General features: G+C 43.8%; 1 protein-coding gene across 2 annotated transcripts in view; it reads right to left on the bottom strand.

Annotated features, from left to right (window-relative positions):
• Window positions 1-25367, bottom strand: part of LOC125465790 (tyrosine-protein kinase JAK2-like) — a 125709-nt gene that overhangs the window by 51804 nt on the left and 48538 nt on the right. For both annotated transcript variants that reach the window (XM_048559648.2, XM_048559647.2), the window contains 6 exons: window positions 20315-20432; window positions 13835-13980; window positions 12245-12542; window positions 10407-10526; window positions 3185-3342; window positions 1041-1152 (listed from right to left, as the gene is read on the bottom strand). In XM_048559648.2, coding sequence (XP_048415605.1) covers window positions 1041-1152; window positions 3185-3342; window positions 10407-10526; window positions 12245-12542; window positions 13835-13980; window positions 20315-20432 — 952 coding nt within the window. The remainder of the gene's footprint in view (window positions 1-1040; window positions 1153-3184; window positions 3343-10406; window positions 10527-12244; window positions 12543-13834; window positions 13981-20314; window positions 20433-25367) is intronic.

Raw genomic sequence — 25367 nt, 5'->3', positions numbered from 1 at the left:
GGCTGTAAGTGACTTCCTTTTGAGCTATTAACTGAATGGCAGGATAGGCTTGAAGGGCTGAATGGTCAAGTTCCCTATCTTTGCTGCAAGGTTTGCCTGTTCAGGAAAGATTGAAGGGGAATAAATAGCAGAGCAGCTGTGATCTGTTTGATAATCACATGAAGCGCAGCTACTGTTGAAGTCTCCACGGAGACAGTGAACCCCATCAGATCCAAGGAAATGACCTCAGCCTCACAATTTACGAAGAAGCCTCGGGCCTTGTGGTGGCAGAACTGAACCTCTGGAACTTCAGGGCAGGGATCGCCGAAGGTCAAGTAGGCCATTGGAGAAATTTGTGGCTTTGCTCCATCAATGTAGACACTGGACCATGAGAAAGGTTTTCTCCATCCATCCCATTCCTGAGTCATTATGAGGTCCTGGTTTTTGTTCCCATTCCTCCACCTATCACCTCAGGTCTTCCTCATATGCAAGGGCCTACCATAGCAAACAGCCAACGAAATACAAAACTCAATGTATTTGGCGTCCATTGTGTTCATTGCTGCAGATGCTTTGTGTTTATGTGAGTCTGGTACCTGATCAATGTCTCAGTGATAATGGGAACTGCAGATGCTGGAGAATCCAAGATAATAAAATGTGAGGCTGGATGAACACAGCAGGCCCAGCAGCATCTCAGGAGCACAAAAGCTGACGTTTCGGGCCTGGACCCTTCATCAGAGATTAAGCATTCCCTCGGCACTACCCTGAATTGTTAGGTTGGATTTTGGGGTAAAACATCTGGGGTGGTGGCCTGGCACACAGGATATTTAATAATCATACTCTCTGATGAAGGGTCTAGGCCCGAAACATCAGCTTTTGTGCTCCTGAGATGCTGCTGGGCCTGCTGTGTTCACCCAGCCTCACATTTTATTACCCTGATCAATGTTTGTTTGGTTGGATATTGGCTCAGAGATAAGATCCTGCACACTGGAGCCATCTCTGCATTGCTTTGAGGCAAATCAAATACACAAAACACACAGCAAAACCTTAAAATGGTGACTTACTTCAACACAAACAGTCAAGAAGTATTTGTTGAACTCCTTAGGGCTGCAACGGAGGAGGTAGAAACCTTTCTTGTTTCCAAGTTTTTTCAGCTTATACATGGCAAAGTCAGATCTGTAAAGGAAGAGTAATCAGCTTATAATAAAGATCAGAGACTGAAAATACCATGGACTCTTTGAATGAGTCATGTGGGTGGGTCTGTTGTTGCATTGGCGTTGCTAGCATGGCTTCGACCTTGACTTTGTTGCTTCACCTAAAGTGGAACATTTCCAATGGTTATTGCCAGATCTCTGAGTTGGCCTTTTGAGTCAGACTAAAAATGATCATAAACAGATTAAGACTTCATTCAGCATTTTGCGAACTTTTCTTAGGATCGCGGGACGGTTGGATGTCTGAGCAAAAACACGGTCACACCTTTAGGTTTTAAGATGCATCCTCAAGACAGTGATTGCGAGTGGTTTTGCAACAGAAATATAGACAGTAAGAAGCAGGCGGCTGAAGGATTAGCTGCAAATAATGAAACAATGGATATCACACTGCCCCAGGAGCCAGAGTTGGAGGACAGCAGAGATCTCAAAGTTTTGTAGAGTTGGAGGAGAATACATAGGTTGGGAGATCGTGAGAATATTTGAAAGTAAGTGTCAGAAATTTAAAAAACAACCTGCTGGACCAGGAGCAAATGTTGGTCAATGAACACAGGGTGAGGAGCTCCCATACAAGTTAGGAAATGAGCATTGATGCTTGTTCATGGGTCTGTATTGATGTTAATGAAAGTTGGAGACAATTGGACAGTATGTAGACAGTGATATAGTAACAGAACTCCAAAACAATATCTTACAGAGTAACAGCAGAGGTTATGGACCACCTTCATAACCTCCTGATCTTAACAATCCTATTGGAAGGAGTCACTGAATAAACTAAAGGTATTTCTTAATAAAGTGTGGGGTTGGATGAACACAGCAGGCCAAGCAGCATTTTAGGAGCACAAAAGCTGACGTTTTGGCCTAGGCCCTTCATCAGAAATGGCGGAGGGGAAGAGGATTCTGAAATAAATAGGGTGAGAGGGGGAGGAGGATAGAAGATGGATAGAGGAGAGAAGATAGGTGGAAAGGAGACAGGCAAGTTAAAGAGTCGGGGATGGAGCCCTCTTAACAAAGTGACAAGACAATAAAAAGCTGAGGCAATGTCTCTGGAAATAATTGGCGTGGGAACTCGATAGGGTGGATAACTGGAAGCTGTTTCTTCTTGTGGGAGAGATGAGAGCTAGAAAGATATAGTAAGAAAAAGAGGTCCCTTCTTTAAGACAGAAAGGACAGGGAAATTTCATCAAAGAATCCCTACAGTATTGAAACAAGCCGTTCATCCCATTGAGACTGTGCTCAATCTCTAAACAGCATCCCACTCAGACCCATTCATACACCCCCATAACCTCATTCCCCGTAACCCTGTATTTCCCACAACTGACCCATCTAACCTGCACATTCTTGAAAACACCACCCCCCTGCCACCCTCCCCCTCCCCTGCACCAAAAACCTTACTCCCTGTAACCCTGCATGTCCTATGACTAACTCACCTTGGCTGCACATCCTTGGACACTATGGGCAACCCAACTAACCTGCACATTTTTGGAATGTGAAAGGAAATTGGAGTACTCAGAGGAAACCCATGCAGAAAAGGGTGCAAACTCCACACAGAGAGTCACCAAAAGGTAGAGATGAACCTGGGTCCCTGGTGCTGTGAGGCAGCAGTGCTGATGACTGAGCCACCATGCCGCCCTCATTTTGTCATTAGCCTGTGGAATTCTCTTCCCTGGAAAGTAGAGGAGGTGGGCTGGATCATTACATTTGTTCAAGGCTGAGCTAGATATGTTTTTAATAGACAAGGAAGTCAAGGGAGTTGACAAGAAAGTAAGTGTGGGCCACAATGAAGCACAATGCTACTGAATGGTGAATCAAGCTCGAAGGATCATTTCTGAATCCAAAGTATCACTCAACATGTGCACTTGGTGAGTACCAGTAAAATACTTGGGTAACTTAAACAAAGACTAGTTTGCAGAAACTTATAATTCTACGGCCACTTTCTCCTTCTTCAGGGAGATAGGTCATTTTCATTGGGCCAATCGTAATGGCCAAATCCTTGAACGTACGTGATAGGTCCGTGGCAGTTGTCCTCAATTTGATGCAACAGCTTCGGTGGAGCCACCTCTTTGCAGAAATAGTGATGTGCATCGGCCGTCAATCTGTAATACCCATCGATAAGGGCCACGAAGGATAGAGCCTCTCTCAGAGTTGGAAACTCTGCCTCCTGTGGGAATAGGACAATAGGCAGGATTACAGGCGCAGGCCACAAATCAGAATGCAGTTACGCTCATTAAAGCTATAATGAAAGGTAAAAATGCCAAGCAGCTTTACCACATATTTTTGTGCTGAAAGCAGCACAAATTCCACAGATCTTGTGACTACAAAATCTAAGTCCATCAAAGATTTAAGTGTTGCTCCTGTTTTTGAAACTAACTGTATGGCAGTGCACAGCATTTTAGTGAAAAGTAGATTTGCTGACCCCCAACCTCCTTTTAGATTTGGGATGTAAAGGGTCTGACTGGTCTCATGTGATGAAGAAAAGCCACTTGGTAGTTGAATGAAAAGAGGCACTTTTCATTACGAAGATTGTGATAGACAATGTTACCATGTCCATGAGGGAGAACTTGACAGTTCACTACCAGCTGTTCCACTGCCCAAGTCCATCTGAGATAACCATATCATGTGGTCCTCAATGCATAGGGCACCACAGTGGCTCAGTGGTTAGCACTGCAGCCTACAGCGCCAGGGACCTGGGATCGATTCCAGCCTTGGGTAACTGTCTGTGCGGAGTTTGCACATTCTCCCTGTGTCTGCATGTGTTTCCTCCAGGTGCTCCAGTTTCATCCCACAGCCCAAAGATGTGCAGGCTAGGTGGATCGGCCATGCTAAATTGCCCGTAGTGTTCAGGGGTGTGTGAGTTATAGGGGGGATGGGTCTGGGTGGGATGCTCCAAGAGATGGTGAGGACTTGTTGGCAAAGGGCCTGTTTCCACACTGTAAAGAATCTAATCGATCCTCAGTATTAAACCTTTCAGAGCCAAAATCTTTATGCAGCAGTAATCTGGGAATATTTCTCTCATTCTTGAATATTTAAAAACACAACTTAGTCTTATTTTCTCTTTAATCACACTTTGCATACCCTAGCTATTCCTAGCTGGCCTTCTCTTAGCTTAGATTCTGTTACTTTTTGAATTTTGCACTCTCTTGTTTTCCAAATATACGCCTCTGTGGGGACAGCACTCTGAGGCAGAAGGTCATGGGTTTAAGCCCTGCTCAAGAAAGTTGAAAACAATATCCAGGTTGACGTTCCCAAAGCCAAAGGAGAACCTCATTATTGAGTGTGTCAATGCCCAGACGAGACAATCTGTCTGAAGATCACAGGAGGATGAGAAAGATCCTGAGGACAAGTGTGGGGAGCTCCCCCAGGGTCCAAAGCCAATAGTTATCCCTCACTCAACAACATACAAGAAAAGTATTTCACTGGTATTTCGTTATACTTTGTGGGAGATTGCTGTCTACAAATCTGTTGCAGCATTTCCCACATTACACTTCAAGGGGTGTCTTGCTGACTGTAAAATATTTTGGAATATTCTGAGGTCGTGAATGGTCCCAGACGATTTAGTTTTCTGTTCATATTTAGACATTCTCCCATATCCTCAATGTATTAAGACGAAGAATAGACAAATCACCTTCCACTCTTGCTCAACACCTCAAAACCTTCTTTCTTTAACTTTCAAACCCTTCTTCAACACACAACCTTCAAAAGCTCAGGATTCTCAAGACCAATATAGGGATGTGCACTAAGCGCTGGGCTGGCCAGCACTGCTTGGTTCTTGCATGAATTAAAAGTAAATACTATGTTCATTCTCACAGATCCTCATTGCTTTACAATCTCACTGTTGGCCTAAACTATGAATGTTGATTTCTCATCTCGGCTTCCTAATTCTAAAACAAGGTGAATGGCATCAAATAGTGATAAATATCTTCTTGTCACATTAGGTGTCTGTGCCATGATTGAGATAAGGCTCACAGAAACAGTTATTTATACTGCACTATTTATAGTAATGTATTACTCTTTTACATTCTGGCTAAGACATGCAACAAAAGAAAAAAAGGACAACTTCACACAGAAACCCCCACACCCAACCTTTAGCCATTTGTTTTGTCATGTTAACAGGCCTGAGGCACTAACCTTGGTGGCTCCTGGGAGAAAGAAAACGTTCACTTATGCCCTCCTATTATCAGTTGGAAAGGAGGTTAAGCTGAGATCTTGAAAATTAATGGGAAATACATAAAAAAGTTCAAGTTGGCTTGATGTTGGGAGCTACTTGATTCACATTAGCTCATCCCTCGTCAATGCATTGTTATGAGGACCTAGTCATGAGTGGATTAGTCATTCATAGCCCTAGGCTGATGTTCTGGAGATAGTGGCGCAAATCCTACCATGGCAGCCAGTGGCATTTCAATTCCATTAAAGCCATTCCAAACCATGCCCTCCTTTCAGAAAGACCGCAACTGGCGGTTTAACCCAAGGGTAACCATGCCTCAGGTGAGGGGAACGTTTGAGAAGGACAGGCCATCATGGTAACCTCAGCCAGTGCAGGATTTGAACCCGCACTGTTGGCACCACGAACCAGCTGTTCAGCCAACTGAGCTAACCAATCACCCCGGAATGTGTGTTGAACACAAACTAACATTGGTCGTCATTAAAACCCAACCTTATCGCTAATGTTCTTTGGGGAAGGAAATTGGCTCCCCTAGCTTGTCCAGGACCTGCAGCAGTGTGTCCAGTACGTAACTACCCTCTGAACTGGCCAAGCAAAATGCCAGCCTTTCCAGTGATGCCCATTTCTCACGCATTTTTGTTAAGTCACAATATCTGTCGCTTAGTTGACTCCTGCAGTTTTGGCTCCATTACTGAGATGGCCATCCTATAAAGGGAACATCCAGAGCAGTCCAAAATGTACCCTTTGCCAGCTTGCTCATTGGTCTATCCGTCAACTGCAGGTAATAGCAACTTCATCATTTTGGGTGCTGAAGAGGTTAACGTGCGGATAAGTATTACAATAAAGGCTTGTTCCCCCTTGGGTACAGAAGATTAAGGAACCTGCTGGAGTTATTTAAGATAATAGTAGGCTTTTAAAGGATTTAAAAGGGATAAATGCGTCATTTTCAGATTGGCAGAATGTCATGAATGGAGTGCCACGGGATTTCTGCATGGACTATTTTTCATCTAAATCAAGGACTTGTTTAGAGAGACAGTTATTGCTAATGGCACAAAGAGAATTTGATTTATTTAATGTCATGTGTATTTTGTTACAAAATGCAGTAACAAGCGTTGTATAGTGTCACCACTCTCTGGCGCCATCTTACAACGTGAAAAAATTAACCATAAAATGGAATATAAAGGCAGGATAAGTTAAAAAAATGTCTGCAAAAGGATATAAGTCATATGGTCAAAAGTGTGACATATCAGTGTAATGTGGAAAAATATGAATTTATGAACATTGGCAGGAAGATTACAAACGAAAGTGGAGAGAAATCTCAGACCTCTGGGACACAAAGATTTCGAGGTTTCCTGACACAAGAATCACAACAAGTTTGTGAATGGGAATAGCAAGTGATTGGGAAAGCAAACAGAATTTCCATTACAAGGGAATGGAATAGGAATGCAGTGAAGTTTTTTATGCAGTGACGCCACATGTGCAGGGCTTTCTGGGGAATGGCACCTGGGAGTTGGTCATTCAGAGAGCTGCTGCAGACCCAATGGGCTGAATAGCCTCCCTCTGTACTGTGGCATCGCTGGCTTTTGGAGAATGGAATTTTTGTTGCTGGGTGGTGGGGGGGGGTGAATTTCTTGTTGATTCCTCAATAATAATTTCTTTACCTGATTGAGTTGGTGATGCTTCGCTTCCTTGCCAGATAAAGTCATGGGTTCATGAGTGACAGTGGTAGTCAGGGCATTGTCTAAACAGGTACTGTCATTGCCATGTGTAGGGAAAGCAGCAGTTTTGGATTTGGAGCAGTCTGGATGTGGTGTTGTGAAGATCCTGTTGGCCAGCTCAGATCAGCGTAACCTATTACATAGCTTTATTCACAGCATATCAAGGAATTAACTTAAATTGTTGACCAGTAACAAACCTGGTCACTTTTCTCTAACCTTCCCATACACCCATTGTCTTCTGCGTTCATCTGCAGTTTGTCAGTTGCCTTTGGCTTCAAGATGTTTTGGGATGTCCTTGTATCGTGTTAGGGTGTTGAATGTGGGTACTTCCTTATAACTCAGCTTCAGCACTCCTGAATAAGTATAGCATACAACACCCTCTCTTTAGCTACATAGCTTTGTTTTAGCACAGAATAAATCTTGCCTTGCACTTCCTCAATGATTCCGTGTTGTATTTCCAAGGTCACCCACTGCTGTAGCCTTTCAGGATGAAGCTGACTTTGTCAGGTGGACTCATGGAATGACATAGCAATGAAAGACACCACTCCTCCCATTGTGTCTGTGCTGACACCTTGCAAGCACTAGCCAATTGGCTTCTTGTGCTCTTTCGCCTGTAGCCTTTCAAAATTTCTTTGCAGGTTTCTTTAATCAATTCTTTATTGGAAGCTATGATTCTATTCTTTCAGGAAGTGCATTATGGAACACAAGGGTTTGTCAGGTCCAATAAAAAAAGCAAGTTCTCCATGTCCCTCCTAATCTTTTTTGATACTTTAACATAGCTCTTACAGTGACTGACCAAATTAGTGCTGGAATACAGTTTCTCCTAATTCCCTCAAGTTCTAATTTGAGCACTCTTAGCAAATCACCTTCCAGCTTCCTGTGTGCTCAAAGTGGCAATTTAGCAACAAATTCAGAACTGAAAGTGCAAGCAACACAATTTCTTGTTATTTGGGAACCTCACACCCATTTGAGCTTGTGGTCTTCAAACGCATACATCTACGTTGCATTTGCACCAAGGTTCAGGAACTGTGCAAAGGAGGGCTCACACACACACACACACACACACACACACACACACACACACACACACACACACACACACGTTCAGACATACAAGTACACACACAAACAAACAAACTCACACACATACATGCATACACACACACACACACACACACACAGCTGGAATTTTACAAGGAGGTTGTCTTCGCCTTTTTCCTCCTTCCCTCCTCTGCCCCATCCTCCTGACAAACAACCCGATCACCCCTTCCACTGGAGGTCCAACTGCCCCATGGCACTTTTACTCTCAGGCAAGATTAATTAAATCAGGAAATTCCACCTCCAACTTGGAGCCAGCGCCATGCTGAAGATTGGCCAGCGTCTCTGTGCTCCCAACAGCACCAGGGTCAATGAATGGCTACACTGAGACTAGGTGCAGTTTCTAGAGAGGACATGATGTGGACTCTGGGCCATTTATTTAATTCTTCCATGAAGTGGGGTTATCATTGGATAACAAACAGATGCCAGTAAGCCAAGCAATATGTTGGACAAAGGAGTGCCAGTGACATGATTTTTCCATTGACAAGGTGCTGCACAGTAGGCTGCCAAATAATTTAAGAGCACATGGTATTAGGGTCAAGGTACTGATTTGGATAGAGGATTGGCTGATTGGCAGAGAGCGGGGGTAAAGGGGCCTTCATCATAACTGCAGCTGGCAATTAGTTGAAGTTTACAGGAGTATCAAGACCATAACTATTCATGTTAGACATTGACAAGCTGGAAGAAGGAACTGAGGACATTGTTGCTAAATTTGTAGATGGGCACAAAGGTAGGTGGAGGGACAAGTAGTGGTGGTGAAGAGGCAGGGAGGCTGCAGAAGGTCTTGGACAGGCTACAAGTGTGGGCAGATAGAATACAAAGTGGGAAGTTGGAAGTGCACTTAGGTGGGAAGAATAGAGACAGATTATTTCCAAATGGGGAAAGGTTTCAGAAATCTGAAGCAGAAAGGGCCTTCAGAGTCTCAGTTCAGGATTCTCTTAGGGTTAACTTGCAGGTTCAGTTGACAGTTGGGAAAGCAAACACATTAGTATTAAGAGGGCTAGAATACAAGATCAGAAAGGTACTGCTGAGGCTATATAAAGTTCTGGTCTGCGTTCGGAATATTGTGAGCAGCTTTGGGCTCTGCATCTAAGGAAAAATGTGTTGATGGTGGAGGGTGTCCAGATCATTTTGACACAAGAATGATCCTGCGGATGAAGGCCTTGTCAGATAAGGAGGTGAAGCATTCTGGGTCTGTAAGCGATTGGGGTGTGGAAGGATGAGGGGGCAATAGGGGCAGCATGGTGGCTCAGTGGTTAGCACTATTGCCTCGCAGTGCAAGGGACCTGGGTTCGATCCCACCCTCAGGTGACTGTCTGGTGGTGTTTGCACATTCTCCCTGTGTCTGTGTGGGTTTCCTCCGGGTGCTCTGGTTTCCTCCTACAGTCCAAAGATGTGCAGGTTAAGTTGATTGGCCATGAAAAATTGCTCATTGTGTCCAGGGATGTGTAGATTAGGTGGGATATAGGGGAATGTGTCTGGGTTGGATGCTCTGAGGGTCAGTGTGGGCTTGGGCTGAAGGGCCTGTTTCCACACTGTAGAGACTCGATGATGATGTTATTGAAACTTACTGAATACCAATAGGCTTGGAAGGGTGTATGTGAAGATGTTTCTAACAGTAGTTAGAGGTTAAAACCCAAAGACGCAGCCACAGAATGAAGGAACAACTCTTAAGAACTAAGATGAGGAGGAAGTTCTTCAGCTGGGGGGTGAGGGGGGGTTGAATCTGTGGAACTCACTGCCACAGGGGGCTGTGGAGGCAAGTCATTGAGTGTGTTTAAGACAGAGATAGATAAGCTCTTGATTGGTAAAGGGATCAAAGATTATGAGGAAACAGCAAGGGAATGGAGTTGAGAAACATATCAGCATGATTGAATGGTGGAGCAGACTCAATGGATTGAATATCCTAATTCTGCTTCTAATGTCCTAATTCTACAGAGAAGGCAGGAGGCCTTGAAGTGGTCATTCATTGGGTCACTTGAGGGTCTCAATGTTTCAAAGACAGTTGAGCTGTCTGAAGCCTTTCCCTCTCACTGTGGGGAGATGGATCAGGAATGGACAGTCTGGTCACTTAATTTTTAAAAGCCCCTATAATCAAAACCACTGAGTTGGAGCCTTAAAATCCACCCAACAGCAGTGAATGTTGAGAATGGTCACTTAGGACAGACTTGCCCCTGTGATTTGTGCTCCTGATTGATTGATTTCCTGTCCTCGGTGTATAAAATCCAATTTTTAGATGAAGTTTACCAAAAGCTTGTTGTCTTGCTTGGCAACTGTGACAATTCGACTTTCTTCTAAGACATAATCCCGACTCGCTTGCTTGAGAGTGATGTCCACGATCTCAGGGAAGTCACAAAATGGCTGCCACTGCCAAATCAGAAGGGAAGCCAAACAGAGATTATGTTCCTGTGAGCCAGTGACAGTATTAATAAAATTACAGTGTCTTACCAACATATCAATAATGATAAGCAGTTAAAGAAACTCTTGCCCAACCATCTGTCCAATACAATTGAAATATCTTCAACATCATAACATAAACTTTAACCCATACAAGCAGAAAACTGTTTTGGGACCGCTTATCTAACTAAAGATAAGTCAGCATTGGAGGCAGTGCAGAGAAGGTTCATTACACTGATCCCAGGAACAGGGGTCTATCTTATGAGGAGAGGTAGGGTTTATATTCATTGGAGTTTTCAAAGACTGAGAGACAACCTTGTTGAAACAAAGGATTTTTAAGGGGATTTGCCAGGCTAAATGTGGAAAGGCTATTTCCCCTTGTGGGTAAGTCTAGGACAATAGGCATAGTCTGAGAGCAAGGGTCATCCAGTTAAGGCAGGGATGAGGAGGGATTTCTTCTCAGTGGTTAGTGAATCTATGGAATTCTTTTCCACAGAGGGCAGCCGAAGCTGGGTCATTAAATATATTCAAGGTAGACACAGATAGATTTTTAATCAGTAAGGGAATCAAGGGAGATGGGGAAAAGGCAGGAAAGCAGAGTTGAAGATTATCAGGCCGGCCATGATCATATTGAATGGCAGACCAGACTCAAATGGCCTGCTTTGTCTCCTACACCTTATGATCTTAGGTAAAAGCCAGTTGGAATCCACATTGGATAATCAAGCAGGTGAACTACTGTCCCACCATTTTGTTACGATAGGGTGTGCGTGTACCTTTAAGTTCTCACATCTTATACTTCTGACTATTACTACTACTGAGACAGAATGTGATGTAGTTACTCTTGCATTAAACTTAATACACAGTTATATTCTTGTAGGAGTCAGATGGACTATCCACAGTCTCCCAATCAACATTGTCTATATATAGTTTATTGTCAAATAAGTAACGCAAATTATTAACACACAACATACTTGAGAAACTCAGCAGGCTATGGTCAAACTGGGCATGGCCTTCTCTAACACAGGTGCTGCCTGACCTGCTGAGTTTCTCCAGCGATCGCTGTGTTTGTCTCAGATTTCCAGCATCCGTAGTATTTCAATTACATAATGCAAATGACTGTTTTGTCAGTTTTAATTGTATGTGCTAGAATCAAAAGGATCCTGTTTTGTGGAGGTGAAAGGGCTTTGTGCAGACATTACATCTTCTTCATTGAGAACAGACCATGGTGGCTGCTGGTCCATGCTGAATTCCTCACGGCAACACCCTTACCAGAGCTGATCTGACTGGTCCCGGGTTAATGAGCTCGTTAAGACAGACAGCTAACAGTATCCAGCTGAAACAAACACAGAATGCTGGAGAAACTCAGCAGGCCTGACAGCATCTGTGGACTGACAAACAGAGTTAATGTTTCAAATCTGGAATATTCTTCTTCACCTGAAACTTTGGAGTTAAGATATTAACTCTATTCCTTTTTCCATTTACACTATTGGACCCACTGAGTTTCTCCAGCAATCTCTGTATTTGTTTCAGATTTCTAGCATCCACATTTTTGGCTGTATTTGAAAAGTTCTAGCTGCATCTCCATGCCAACCTTGGCCCAATCTATGAAAATCTGACTAGATGCCAAGTTGTGAGTAATCCACAAAGCTCAAAGCTCTATGTGTGACCTACCAAATGTAAATACCAACCTCATCTTGTTTAAAACTCCATTGAATTCCATGTTCTCCAGAGACACAGATGAACTTATGTACTTCCTGCTCTTGTGGGTCCCACGTTGGGTCTTTAACATGGAAGGTCTCCTTGCTGGGCACAGTTTCCAAGCTTTCCATATCCATAAGATACTTCAGCTTCAGGTACTTGAGGTCAGCCTCGCAGTGACTGATTTTATTTAGGAATTTGTAGAACTTTCTTCGGATTCTCTTCCTTGTCAAGAAGTTGTGTTGCTGAATCTGTTGCCGGAGGCTGGCTGGAATGCAGGACTTGTAGCTTGAAATGGAATGAGAGTGATTTGATGAGCAAGAGAGCTGGCGGAAAAGCACATCAGATATAAAGGCCACTCTGCACAACTCATGAGCAAATACTGAACAGCTTGTAGCCAGTTGTGAATTGTAAGATAACCTCTCCTGCACAAGGATATCACTTGATTTAATCTGGTATGGTTTACATTTGCAGTTTATTTTTGCCTCTTAATCTGCTTGTAGACTTGCAGTGTTGCATTTTCAAGACAGTGACCCATAGATGTCTGGACATAATTTAAAAGAAATGTGGTGAGCCAGAGATGGATGTATTAGCAAACAGAACCAATAGGTTAACAAACGATAACAACCAGGCTTGCCTCAGTCATAGCACTTTCACATCTGAATCAAACAGTCATGGGATCACAGATAATAGGAACTGCAGATGCTGGAGAATCCGAGATAACAAGGTGCAGAACTGGATGAACACAGCAGGCCAAGCAGCAGAGGACCAGGAAGGCTGACGTTTTGGGCCTACACTCTTCATCAGCATTTCTGAAGAATGGTCTAGGCGCGAAACGTCAGCTTTCCTGCTCCTATGATGCTGCCTGGCCTGCTGTGTTTGTCCAGCTCTACACCTTGTTATCATAGGACCACAGACACACTTTGGGAACTTGAGTGGACAATTTGAGCTGATATTTCAGTACAGTATTGAAGGAGCGCTACACAGAGACAGGTGCCAACTTTCAGGTGAAATGTTCAATATGGGCCTCAATTTTATCGGAGAATAAATTCATCTAGTTTTTGTTGATTTGTTGTTTGTGGGGTCATAGGCTGGCTGTTGTCATATAGCAGTAATCACTCTTTTGGTCTTTGGGTTAGAAGTTTATGCGCACCCATTTTGGACAGATATATGTCCAGGGTATCACTTCATCATGGATAGTGACACCTTAGATGTATGGCAGGATGCAGAGAGGGTACCAGATGGTTCAGGGCTTTGGGAGACGGAAGAACTGCAGTCAAAGAGGTTTTAAGAAGGGATCTAAAGGAGCAAGGGGGTATCATGTGGAAATTACAAAAATACCTCCCAATAAGACCAGGTTTTATGTACCAAACTATGCGGGAATGACAAGGCACCAAGAAATCAAGGCATACATCACAGCACTTTACATTCCATTACTGCTGGTCATATTGCGAGATTGAACTGCCCTTGGAGAGCTTCATAGTGATGGGAAGCACAGTGAACCAGTTTGGAATCTAACCTTATGGAGAGAAGCAGTGTTGGAAATGAGGAGCTGTTCTCCAGCTCCTTTACCATCTCACCTGACATGGTCACAGATCTGCTGCAGATTCCACTTCTTCTCCTTGGAGATCCTCATTATGTCCAATACCGCCATTCCCAGGCATTCCTCCTGCATCTGCAGGTCCATTGGCACCTTAATGAGGCCACTGACAAAGTCAGTGCGTGACTAAATGTGGAGGAGAGAAAAAAGCAAGCAATGATGAGCGAGTTTGATAAGCACATTTCCTCAGACAGCAAACCCTGATAAGAAGTTAGCAGTAGGGTCGAGTTTCCTTTTTTGATTAACCAACATCAGCCTCATCAACACTTTAATGGTATCAGATGAACTTGAGATGATTTTCACCCAGCAGGCTCAGAGGATAATTAGTTGTGAGAATGGGATGAGTACACTTGCAATTTTTGATATAAGCTCAAAACTTCACGACACCAACTCTAATATTAAATTCAATCATAGTCAATTTACAACTTAATTGCATTTTCCAACTTCATGTTTCCTGAAGGCCTTCCCCAGCCGAACTCTAGCTCTCTCAGCTGTAAAGCTCCCAATGGCTGACTAGTATTCACAGCTTTTGGGGAAAGAAGTTCCAAATTTCTGTATCTCCAGCATGGATTTGACAAGTTGAATGATCTTCTCTGTATCATAAGTGTGTTCGAGTAATGATTCACTGTTCCCCTCCTGATTGCCCTGGCTCCTATTTTGAAGCTAATTCTCTGCACTAGGGATTCTTCCAATCATCACTTCACATTCAACAGCATCACCATCTATCACACTCGATGCCGTGGAACCCAACAGCCACTCAGTCTGAGTAAGGTGAACAGCACACTGATGTGCTTCATACAACTGGCTTTTGGTTCCAGAAGTCCCTACCAAACATGGAACTCGAAGGTTCCAAGCAGAAAGGCAATCATATTACGGGAACATATTTATCACTGAACCTCCCACCATCAACATCACAGGGGATGTAATTGGCTAAATAATGATGTAGACTTGCCATATAAATATTGTGGCTACAAGAACAGGTCAGAGGCTAGGAATACTGCAGTGAGTAACTCACCTCATGTCTTCCTAAAGCCTGCCCACCGTCTACAAGGTGCAAGTCAGGAGTGTGATGGAATGCTCCCCACTTGCTTGGATGGGTGCAACTCCGACAACATTCAAGAAGCTTGACATCAACTCAGATGAAACAGCCTCCATGTAGCTCTGCAGCAATGTGTACCATCCATAAAAAGCACTGCATTAATTCACCAGGGGCCTTTTGACAGCACTTTCTAAAACCACGGTCACTACCTACTAGATCACTGGGTCAAATTCCTGTAATTCCATACCTAACAATACCTGGCTACTCCCCAGGGACTGCAGTCCTTCAAGCAGGCAGCTCACCACCACATTTGCCGGGGCAAATAAGGTTGGGCAATAAATGCTGGCCCAAGCGATGAGGCTCACATTCCCAGGAATGAATTTAAGAGAATAGTTCCAGCATATTGAATGGTTGTAACATTTTTAAACACATTGATCAGGTCGCCTTTTGATCTCCTGTACTCAAGGGAAGGGACAGTATCACAGTGGAAATATCATGGAGTAATCCAGAGACTATGAGATTGGGTTTGAATTCTTAGATGGTGGACATATTTGAAGTCAGTGAAAAAAGTCTGGAGTGAAAAGCTAGCCTAATGGTGATTATGTAACCATTTGTTAGTTGTAAAAACCCATCAGTAATGCTCTTCAGGGAGGGAAATCTGCTGCCTCACCCATTCTGGCCTACATGTAACTCCAGACCCTCTGCAATGTAGTTGATTCTTAATTGCCTCTGAGAACTTAGGATCTGATGAAGAATCATCTCGACTTGAAACATTAGTTTGCTCTCCCCTCATGGACCCTGCCTGGCCCAGCTGTGATTTCCAGCCATTTTTTGCTTTCGGTCAATAAATACCAACACAGCCTGTGGCACTCGCGTGCCATGAACAAATGAGAAAAAAAAATGAGACACCACAGTGTGGAGCTGGAGGAACACAGCAGGCCAGGCAGCGTCAGAGGAGCAGGGGTTTTGGGTCAGGACCCTTCTTTGGAAAAATGAAACAGGGTCCCGACCTAAGACTCCTGCTCCCCTGCTGCTGCCTGGCCTGCTGTACTCCTCCAGCTCCACACTGTTATCTCTGACTCCAGCATCGGCAGTTCTTGCTATCTCGGAGAGAAAAGTACAAGTTGGGTGCATGCAATGTTCCCTTGTAAGTGGAGTCAATTCTCCAAAACTCAATAAAAACCAAAAGATACCTTAAATCAGATTCAAAACCAGAAGTTGCTGGAAGAGCTCAGCAGGTTGGGCAGCATCTGTGCAGAGAAATCATTTCAGGCCCTGATCTGAGGAAGGTTCACCATTCCCAAAGCGTTAACTCCGGTTTCTTCTGCCAAACTTGCTGAGCTTTTCAGCAATTTCTGTTTTTTCCCCTGAAACTCAAATCTGGTGGTTCATCTTTACTGCTGTAGGCTGTGCAGACAGGAAGAGCTATGTTACAGCTAACCCCACCCCACCCCTTGAAAGAAACCACTCAGGTGCTTTTTGTCATCTTCAAATAACTAAGCCACAAAGTGAATGAGAAACTGTAAACCATAAACAGACAATGGTGGAAATGTGCAGCTGTCTAAATTACCTTCACAGTGAGAGAAAATTAAAGTCCACGTTTCAGATTAATGGCCTCCCTGGAGAAAGGTTTGTGGTGTAACAGGTTTTAATGGAATAATCCAGAAGGAAAAAAATCCATAAAACTGGTCCGACTGGTCTTGTAAACCTAAGAACAAGGTGGATCGGCCATGCTAAATTACCCGTAGTGTTCAGGGGTGCGTAGGTTATGGGGGATGGGTCTGGGTGGGATGCTTCAAGGGACGGTGTGGACTTGTTGGGCCTAAGGGCCTGTTTCCACACTGTAGGGAATCTAATCTAATCTAATGCAGAATGGTGCACTGGTATGACCAGGATGTTCATTTCAAAGTATTATTGATCCTTTTTTAACCCATTTTCCCCCTGGTCGGGGGAAGAGGGGAGGAGAACAAAGAACAACACAGTGTGGAGCTGGAGGAACACAGCAGCTCCACACTGTTGTCTCATTTTTTTTTCCTCATTTGTTCATGGCACGCGAGTGCCACAGGCTGTGTTGGTATTTATTGACCGAAAGCAAAAAATGGCTGGAAATCACAGCTGGGCCAGGCAGGGCCCAGGATGCTGTGTGGGAAAGCAAGCAAGACAAAAGTGATCCTGAGCTCCTGAGATGCTGCTTGGCCTGCTGTGTTCATCCAGCCTCTCATTTTATTATCTTGGAATTCTCCAGCATCTGCAGTTCCCATTATCTCTAAGACAAAAGTGATGATGGGTAGCTCAGTGCTTAGCACTGCTTCCTTCCAGAGCCAGGGACCTGGGTTCAATTCCACAGCTTGGATGGCTGTCTGTGTGGAGTTTGCACATTCTCCCCGTGTCTGCATGGGCTTCCTCCCACAGTCCAGGGATGTGCAGGTTAGGTGGCTTGGCCATGGGAAATGTGGGGTGGGGGAATGTGTCTGGATGGGATCCTCTTTGGAGGTTTGATGCGGACTCAGCGGGCCAAATGGTCTCTTTATGCAATGTAGGGATTTTATGAATAAAACAGATGATACTGGAGCGAGAAACAGAAGATGGGTCAAGAGGGCAGATGTGAAATTCTTTTGGTTTCTTGGACCTCAGTATGTGCCAATTGGTTACCAATAGCTCGGGCCTGGTTTTCATTGCCAAGGTGGGTCAATCAAATTTGGAAATATACTAACTTGGCCAACTATAAGACACAGTAAACCCGCCAGAGGTTATGCGACCATCAGGCTGGGTGAGGCAGGCTGATTTGAAGGCCAACTATGGTTCTCTGGCACTTTGCCACCATTACAATAAAAGCAGTTAAGTCCTCACCCCTCCTCAAAGTGCGCTTAAAGAGCCGGAGATTTAAAAAAATAACTTCAGCTCATGATTGTAAATTGCCTACCCTTCAGGAGTATCTGCGTTTCCTCCTTGAATTTGGGATTCCTGCACTGGGGGTTAAATTCCTAGCAACACCCAAAACAGACCCTGGGAGCTCAGCACTGAGTTCAACTCACCCTGCTAGGTTGGATTTCCCTCTGAAGTGAATTGAATGCCTCTTCTCTCTGCACATGCCAGAAAATAGTGGGATCTGTTGACACAGAGGCAGGACAACTGCTTCTGAGACCCTCCCACCATTTTGAAAGATCCGGAGAAGTTTCCTCACTCTGGTGAAAATCTAACAGTTATTATTATGTGATAAAAGGAAAAAAAACATTGGGGCCAGTCATCACGATTTCAAGTTGTTGAGCTGAGTGTTGAGGATGAAAGGCTGTAATGTGCCTAATTGAAGATGGGGTGCAGCTCCTTCTGTTTCCATTGTGCTTCATTACAACTGTGCAGGAGGCAGCGGACATATAGGCCCAGTGCGGCCTGTCACAGAGTTAAAATGACAGGCAATGGGCATTTGGAACCATACGCATGAACTGGACAGATCTGTTCTGCGAAGCAGTTACCACATTTGCAGTTGGTCCCTCTGATGCTGGGGGAGTCTGAGTTACATGCAGCAAATGTGGGACAATAAAATCCATCTGGTTCACTAATGCCCGTTAGGGAAGGAAACTGCCATCCTGACCTGGTCTGGCCTACATGTGACTCCAGACCCACAGCAATGTGGTTGACTCTTAAGTGCCCTCTGGGCAATTAAAGAGAAAAAAAACTAAAAATGAGAAGACGCTCAGGAATGTTTTTGTTGGAAGTTCTCCAGAACAAGAAGTGCAGCATTCCCAGTTACCTTGAAACTTCTCATTTATAGCTTGGAAAAACAATTCTCAACAATCTCTTATTGTCCGTAGAGTGGTAATTTACTTTTGGGTGCGATCTGTTTGTATTTTCTACAAATTGAGAGTGTTGGAGTGGCCTTCCTGGAGCTTAAAATTTGTTCTCAGAAACATTTACACATCCCACTGAGAGAGCAGGGAAGCCTCTGCCAACGGGAAAAGGAATCTTGTAGTAACAGCATCTGTCATTGATGGTGGCAGCATTTGGCTGCTTGTAGGCTTTATTTGGCCAGTAGTTATAGGCTGGTATAGTCATGAAGGAGAGAAAGACAGACCTGCAGGGAAATATGGCTCTAAAATTTGTCAGAGATAGTAAGAACTGCCGATGCAGGAGTCAGAGATAACAGTGTCGGAGCTGGATGAACACAGCAGGCCAGGCAGCATCAGAGGAGCAGGAAAGTTGATGTATTGGGTCAGGACCCTTCAAAAGTGGGGGACGGGCAAGAGAGCTGGGAAATAAATGGAGAGAGGAGGGTTGGGGCTGGTTCCTGACCTGAAGTGTCAACTTTCCTGCTCCTCTGATGCTGCCTGACCTGCTATGTTCCTCCAGCTCCACACTGTTATCTCTGAAATTGACAACTGCAACCAATTTCTGGTTCCTCATCCACAATCAACACCCAAGTAGTGGCACCGTGACTCAGTAGCTTCACACCACCAGGGACTTGGGTTCAATTCCAGCCTCGGGCAACTGTCTGTGCAGAGTTTGCGCATTCTCCCTGCGTCTGTGTGGGTTTCTTCCAGGTGCTCCGGTTTCCTCCCACAGTCCAAAGTATTTTTTTCTCTTCATTCACAGAATGAGGGCATCCCTGACCAGGAAGCATTTGTTACCCATCCCTAATTGCCCAGAGAGCAGCTAAGAGTCAACCATATCACTGTGGGTCTGGAGTCACATGTAGGCCAGACCAGATAAGGATGGCAGCTTCCTTCCCTGAAGGACATTAGTATGCAGGTTAGGTGGATTGGCCAAGTGTAAATTGCCATGTAGGGATATGCAGGCTAGGTGGATTAGCCATCGGAAATACAGGTTTATGGGAATCAGATTTGGCCTGGGTGGGATGCTCTACAGAATGTCAATGCAGATATGATTGACACTGGCCTATATCTGTGCTGTAGGGATTGTATGAAACTGCAAATGATTCAATCAATTTCAACTAGACTCGGAGCCTACTTCCTAAAGCTAATTGGCCAGTTTTCCCCTTGGCTGACCATGAATTGGCTACTTAATGATTGAGTCAATGTTCTAAATTGGGAATAGGGTCAGATGCAAGAGGAACATGATCCTCCCATTCTGACTCCCCTATCCTCCTCCAGTCCCCCATGGGAAAGAATGACATCCAATCCTATTTCAGTTCTTTAAGAGAAGATGTGAGTTGTGCATCATGTTGCACAACCGAGATGTGGCTCAAGTTTAACCAGACCCCTCTCGTTTTTGATTCAATCCCTCCTCAAATGAATTCCAAGAATTTTCATGTTTTAATGATCTTATTAACCCGCACCACTACATTCAGAAATCTTCGGCTTCTGGGCTCCAACAAACAGACTCGGAATTCAATGGGCATTTCCTAAAGTTGTAAAGATCCATGTCTGCTTCATATTCCGTAAGCAGTAAAAGATTCTCATTTACCTGAGCAAAGAGGTAGTCAATGACCGAGTAATCCAGCACAGTGTTAATGTGATCCTTTGTAAGGCTATAGCGATAGGATTTATTGCTGCCTTGTCCAAACCAGTTGGGGAAGAAAAACCTAGTTGGAGACAGGGAGAGAGAGGTGAACCCATCAGCATTACAACACAGCAGACAAAGTAGATTTGGGGCAAAAACTTATAAGGTGCCTCTGAACAACGTGAGCTATGATGAGAAATGTGGCAGGATTGCATGAGAAGTCCAGCAAATTCACTCTCAACAATGGGACCAACTCACTGCATTTTATAACTGATTTCCAGGTGTCATGGTAAGCTTCTCATTAGGCAGTGGTGGGTTACCTCTTATTATTGCTTGTCAATGACCTTATTAACTGCACATCTTCAATATTAATTCAATACAGCGCAGGAGCAGGCCCTTCGGCCCACCAATCTTGCCTCATTAACAATGCAGCCTCCTGTTCTGCTACTTGATGTCAAAATCAGAGTAGGTACCTGGAGACTTCAGCTCCTTGCTTGCTCCAAAGGACCTCCATGTTAGACACTGGACACCAATATCTCAGGGCGTGGCCAACGAGCACAAGCCACACAGAACCCATGTCCACAGGCAATGGCATCTAACATGTGCCAGCCTCACAGCACATCTCTGATCCACTGACGGGTTGCTCCTGTACCTTAGTCTAGCAGCTGTCATTGTAATGTTGCAGCAAGGGCTTTGTTCTCTGAGGGACATGCAACCAGCTCACAGACAGGGCTGGAGTGCCTTTCCAGCCTGTTCAGTTGCTCTTTTAGCTCTCTCTCACTTTGTGCCAACCTGGAAACCCACAGTGTTCCTGCCTCACCTTGTGTTCTGGGCTCACAGTGCTGCTGCATTTAGCACAGCCACAATGGAAGAAGCTTGTCATGGTTGTTAAGTCAAAGGGTTGGGTGGGGGGTTAGGGCTCAGGGGCTACAGGTTCAGTAAGCCAATGGCAACCTCTGCTACCTGCCAGGGGCTTGGGCACGGTCGGTCAGACGCTCGGGCTGTCAGAGAAAAAATCCTTTTGTTGAAGAAGGTGAGGATCCAAATGTGAGGAAGTCCACCACCAGCATTGGCTCTTTCTTCTCTCTGGAGGGATGGTAACCTCCCGGACCAAGAGAGAGGGAGGTATAGGGGAGGTGAAAGTTGGTACGGAAGGGCAGGTGATTGAGTCAGAAGGCCCACTTTGCTTGCTGATATCATTGCTGCTGGACGCTTGGAGTTTTTATGCCAGTTTTAAAATACCTCAGTGAAGGGGAAATCTACACCTGTGAGAAGGCTGGCAGGCTTTCCTGCTGTTGGCGTTGGAGTGGGTGGCAGGGAGTGGGGAAAATGTTGAGGTCAGTAGTGAGAGTGGTAGAGCGTGGACCCTGATGGGAGGCAGGTACAATAACAGAGAGGCAGTGAGTATCAGGTATCAGAGAGAACGTTGGCAGATTGAGAAGGTCATTGACCTCCTTCCTAAAGCTCTGGGTATTCCTCCAGGCACTGACTCCACACTGACCTGGATGGCGGCCTCGGAGTAGGCTGGGATGGCCTGGGGTTGGGAATTCCACTGCTAGGACTGCAAATAGTCAACTGCTGCCTCTGCACCACTGCCTGTAAAGCTGCGTGCCAATTTTCTATTCTCTACCACGTCTGTGCTAAATGCCAACATCTGTGCAGGGCACCTCTGAAACAGAGAATGTCTCGGTGCACAACAGACTTAAGCTTAACGTTAGCGCCAAGGATATCGGTTATTTCCGGGATATTTCAACATGTTGTTCCAGGTACAGTGCCAAGTTAAGATGGGGATAGAATGTGGGAAGGTAGGTAGTTGATGAGATGAGTTTAATTCAGTACAGCCAGAGGCTCCTACGAAGCCTCATGGAGGAAACGTATCTGTGAAACTCGATGAAGCCGAATAAACACAAGCTATTTGTAGCCCTGGCCCATTAACGGGGTGTGAGCAGCCAGGCGACATTTACTACCCATCCGTAAGCTCCTGGGGCACTGTGAGACAATGACGTGTTGTGGGACTGGAGTCACATGTAAGTCAGACCAGGTATGGGGCCCTGATTCCCTTCACTGTCAAACGGGTCAGACTTGTTGCAATCCTGCAGCTTTTGGGGGTCACTTTCTTCTCGTGGCATTCAACAAAGCGCCAAATTGATTAAATTAAATGTCACATGTTGAACTCAGCACTCTGACTTAGCCCAGTGTCATCATCACCAAACTATTGCACTCAGCAATAAACTGCCTTTAACAGGTAAAATATCCTGTGGTGCTTCAAAGGATCACAAACAGATACAATTTAATGCAAATACAACATCTCTAATCACCACAAAATTGGAGGATTATCTGAACAATTGACCGCCCATGCTTTTACTGATTAATCACATTTGTTAGTCCATTAAAATGAATAGCCTCCCAAAACTGATGGAGAGTTAAATTAATCTTAAAAATGCTTTAAAATGGCACATTTCATTAAAATTTTCCATCTTGCCATTCAAGATTAGTTGTGATTTTGGGGCTGGACAGCATTTGCTAAATAATTATGAATGTGCTAAGCTGGCAACCAACTTAAGATTTCAGTAAGGGCTTGCTGTGTGGACAATTTGTGTATATTAGAAATTATGTACATTAATACACTGAACTCTTCTTTATTGACAGGAAGAATATATATATATTAGCTAACTTCAACTTAACCAAACAGGTGATTGTGCTCGAAATCTGAAATAAAAACAGTGCTGAGGAAACTCAATGTCAGGTACAGCAATGTCAGTGGAGATAGAAACTAATATTATGCTGCCAGACCCATTGAGTTTCTCCAGTACTGGCTTCTCAAGTAGTACAGAAGGTTATTCCAGTATTCTTATAAATACTCTGACGGGTACAAAATGAAAATCTTCACCAATACTTAAATTACGATGATATTTCATTACACCCTTTCCTTGTCTATCTTTGCACAAAGCAATGGCAATACTTATAAAAGAAAAATTGACATGAATATAGACATTACTGGTCTCTAAGAAAACAGCTCAACAATGTCTAGTGTTCACTGAGGTGTTGATTTCCCCTTTACTTAGAAATTTTAAATCTGTCATCAAGTCAAGGGGATCTCCAGGTGACCAGCGACAATGATATCACCAAACAAAGTTAACAAACAAACACATTGATAAAAATCAGAGAACATCTTTGTTTTCAATTTTACAATTTCACACAAAGCAAAATAGATATTTGGGGCATGCACAAGGGATTAAGATAAAGATACAATTCATTAAATACAACTTTCACAATAGTTAATTTAAAAACAATGTGGAATTCTTGCCATAACAGAGAGGCTTGACATTTAACAAATGGAACATTACTCTTGCTGGAGTGGTAATGCTATTTAGTCGTGATTATGAGCTTAGTGCATCAGTAAAAGCCTAACTTTACCTCATTGCATTTTCCAACGAGACTAAAATCTCATGAGTGTAAAATTTCATCAGATCAGTGATTTCTAATTGACTGTAGTCTTCAGGGTCATCCACAAGCCCCTCTGCAGATGTTTGGAATCGCTGACAACTTCTGAGTTTTAACATTTACTTACATACACACAGGCTACTGAAATTGTTGTCAGCTTCCAAGGCAAATTAATGTGAATGCTTGCAATTTCACTTCTTGATACCTGAAGATTCAGGTCAATTATAATTTTAAACAGGTCTCAATCAAGAGTTCTCACAAAACCAAGGAGAGAATATAAATAAATCAAAGCACAGCTGATGCTTAAGATCTGAAACAGAAAAAGAAATTTCCAATGAACCAGGTTCTGATGAAGAGTCACCGGACTAAAAATGTTAATTCTGCTTTTTCTCCACAAATACTGCTAGACCTGCTGAGTTTCTCCAGCAATTTCTGCTTGATTTGTTTCAGAAAAGTACATCTCCCAAAGTGCTTAATGGTCAGCAACTTGCTTGTGAAATGAATTCACGTTTGCCAATTTATTGATCACATTAAGAGCAAGATCCCATGAGTGACAATTAACCACTTTAAAACAGTGATCAATAGATTTTTTTGCTGTTCGGGATGCAAAAGGATTTCGAGCAAAGGCAGGCGATGGTGTTAAGATGCAGAATATGTCTTAATAAAAGGGCCTAACATGCTAAATGGCCTTTCACACTTTTTTGCAGGGTTGATATTGATTGAGAGATTCCTGCTTACCAGATGTTAGCCCTTTCTTTGGGAACAGTGTTGTGGAATCTTTTACAACAATAAAACCCAGATAGAGAGAGAGAGAGCGAGAGAGAGAGAAGGGCCCACGTTTGACCTCTCATCTGACTGTGCAGCACTCTGTGGATTATGGGGTTAAGTTTTGATGTACTACCTAGGTTTAGAAGCTGATCAATGCTGTCAACATGGTCAAGATGAAGACTTTGTTTTCATCTTTAACTGGGACACAGGAAGGAGCGTGTTACTACAGTGCTTATCTCTGTACATACTGAACGGGGTAAGATTTCCTGTTTACAGTTTTGTACAAATAAGTCTACCGTCCATGCTTTCAACTAAGAATAACAACTCAATTGTGAGGATATCAGTGCTTCAATCTAATCATTTACTTTTGGATTTGATGCTTATCAAAGGTGCAGTGTGTTAGCAGTGAGTATCTCAATTTGAGATCCAGCATCATATTTGGAGAGGTGATAGGGTATACTGGTGTTATCGCTAAACTGATAAACCAGAGACCCAGGTATGCTGTGGGGCCAAGGTTCCAATGTTGCGATGGCAGATAAAGTAATTTGAATCCAATTTAAAAACAAACCTGGAATTAAGAGTGTTATTATTATGTACCATTGCTATAATCATGAACCCCTTGATGATTTTCAGATAGGAACCCATTGGGTTCACTAATGCCTTTAGGAAAGAAAACCTGCTTTCCTTACTTGGACTCCAGGTGACTCCAGACCCACAGCTTTGTTATTTACTCTTATCTGCCCTCTGGGCAACATGTAATGGGCGATAATATTGACTTAATCAGTGATGCCCATATCCCACAAAC

Source organism: Stegostoma tigrinum, chromosome 30 (assembly GCF_030684315.1).
Source record: "Stegostoma tigrinum isolate sSteTig4 chromosome 30, sSteTig4.hap1, whole genome shotgun sequence".
Classification (NCBI taxonomy): Eukaryota; Metazoa; Chordata; class Chondrichthyes; order Orectolobiformes; family Stegostomatidae; genus Stegostoma; species Stegostoma tigrinum.
The sequence above is the reverse complement of the archived record's forward strand: the minus strand, read 5'-3'. Positions and strand labels throughout refer to the sequence as shown.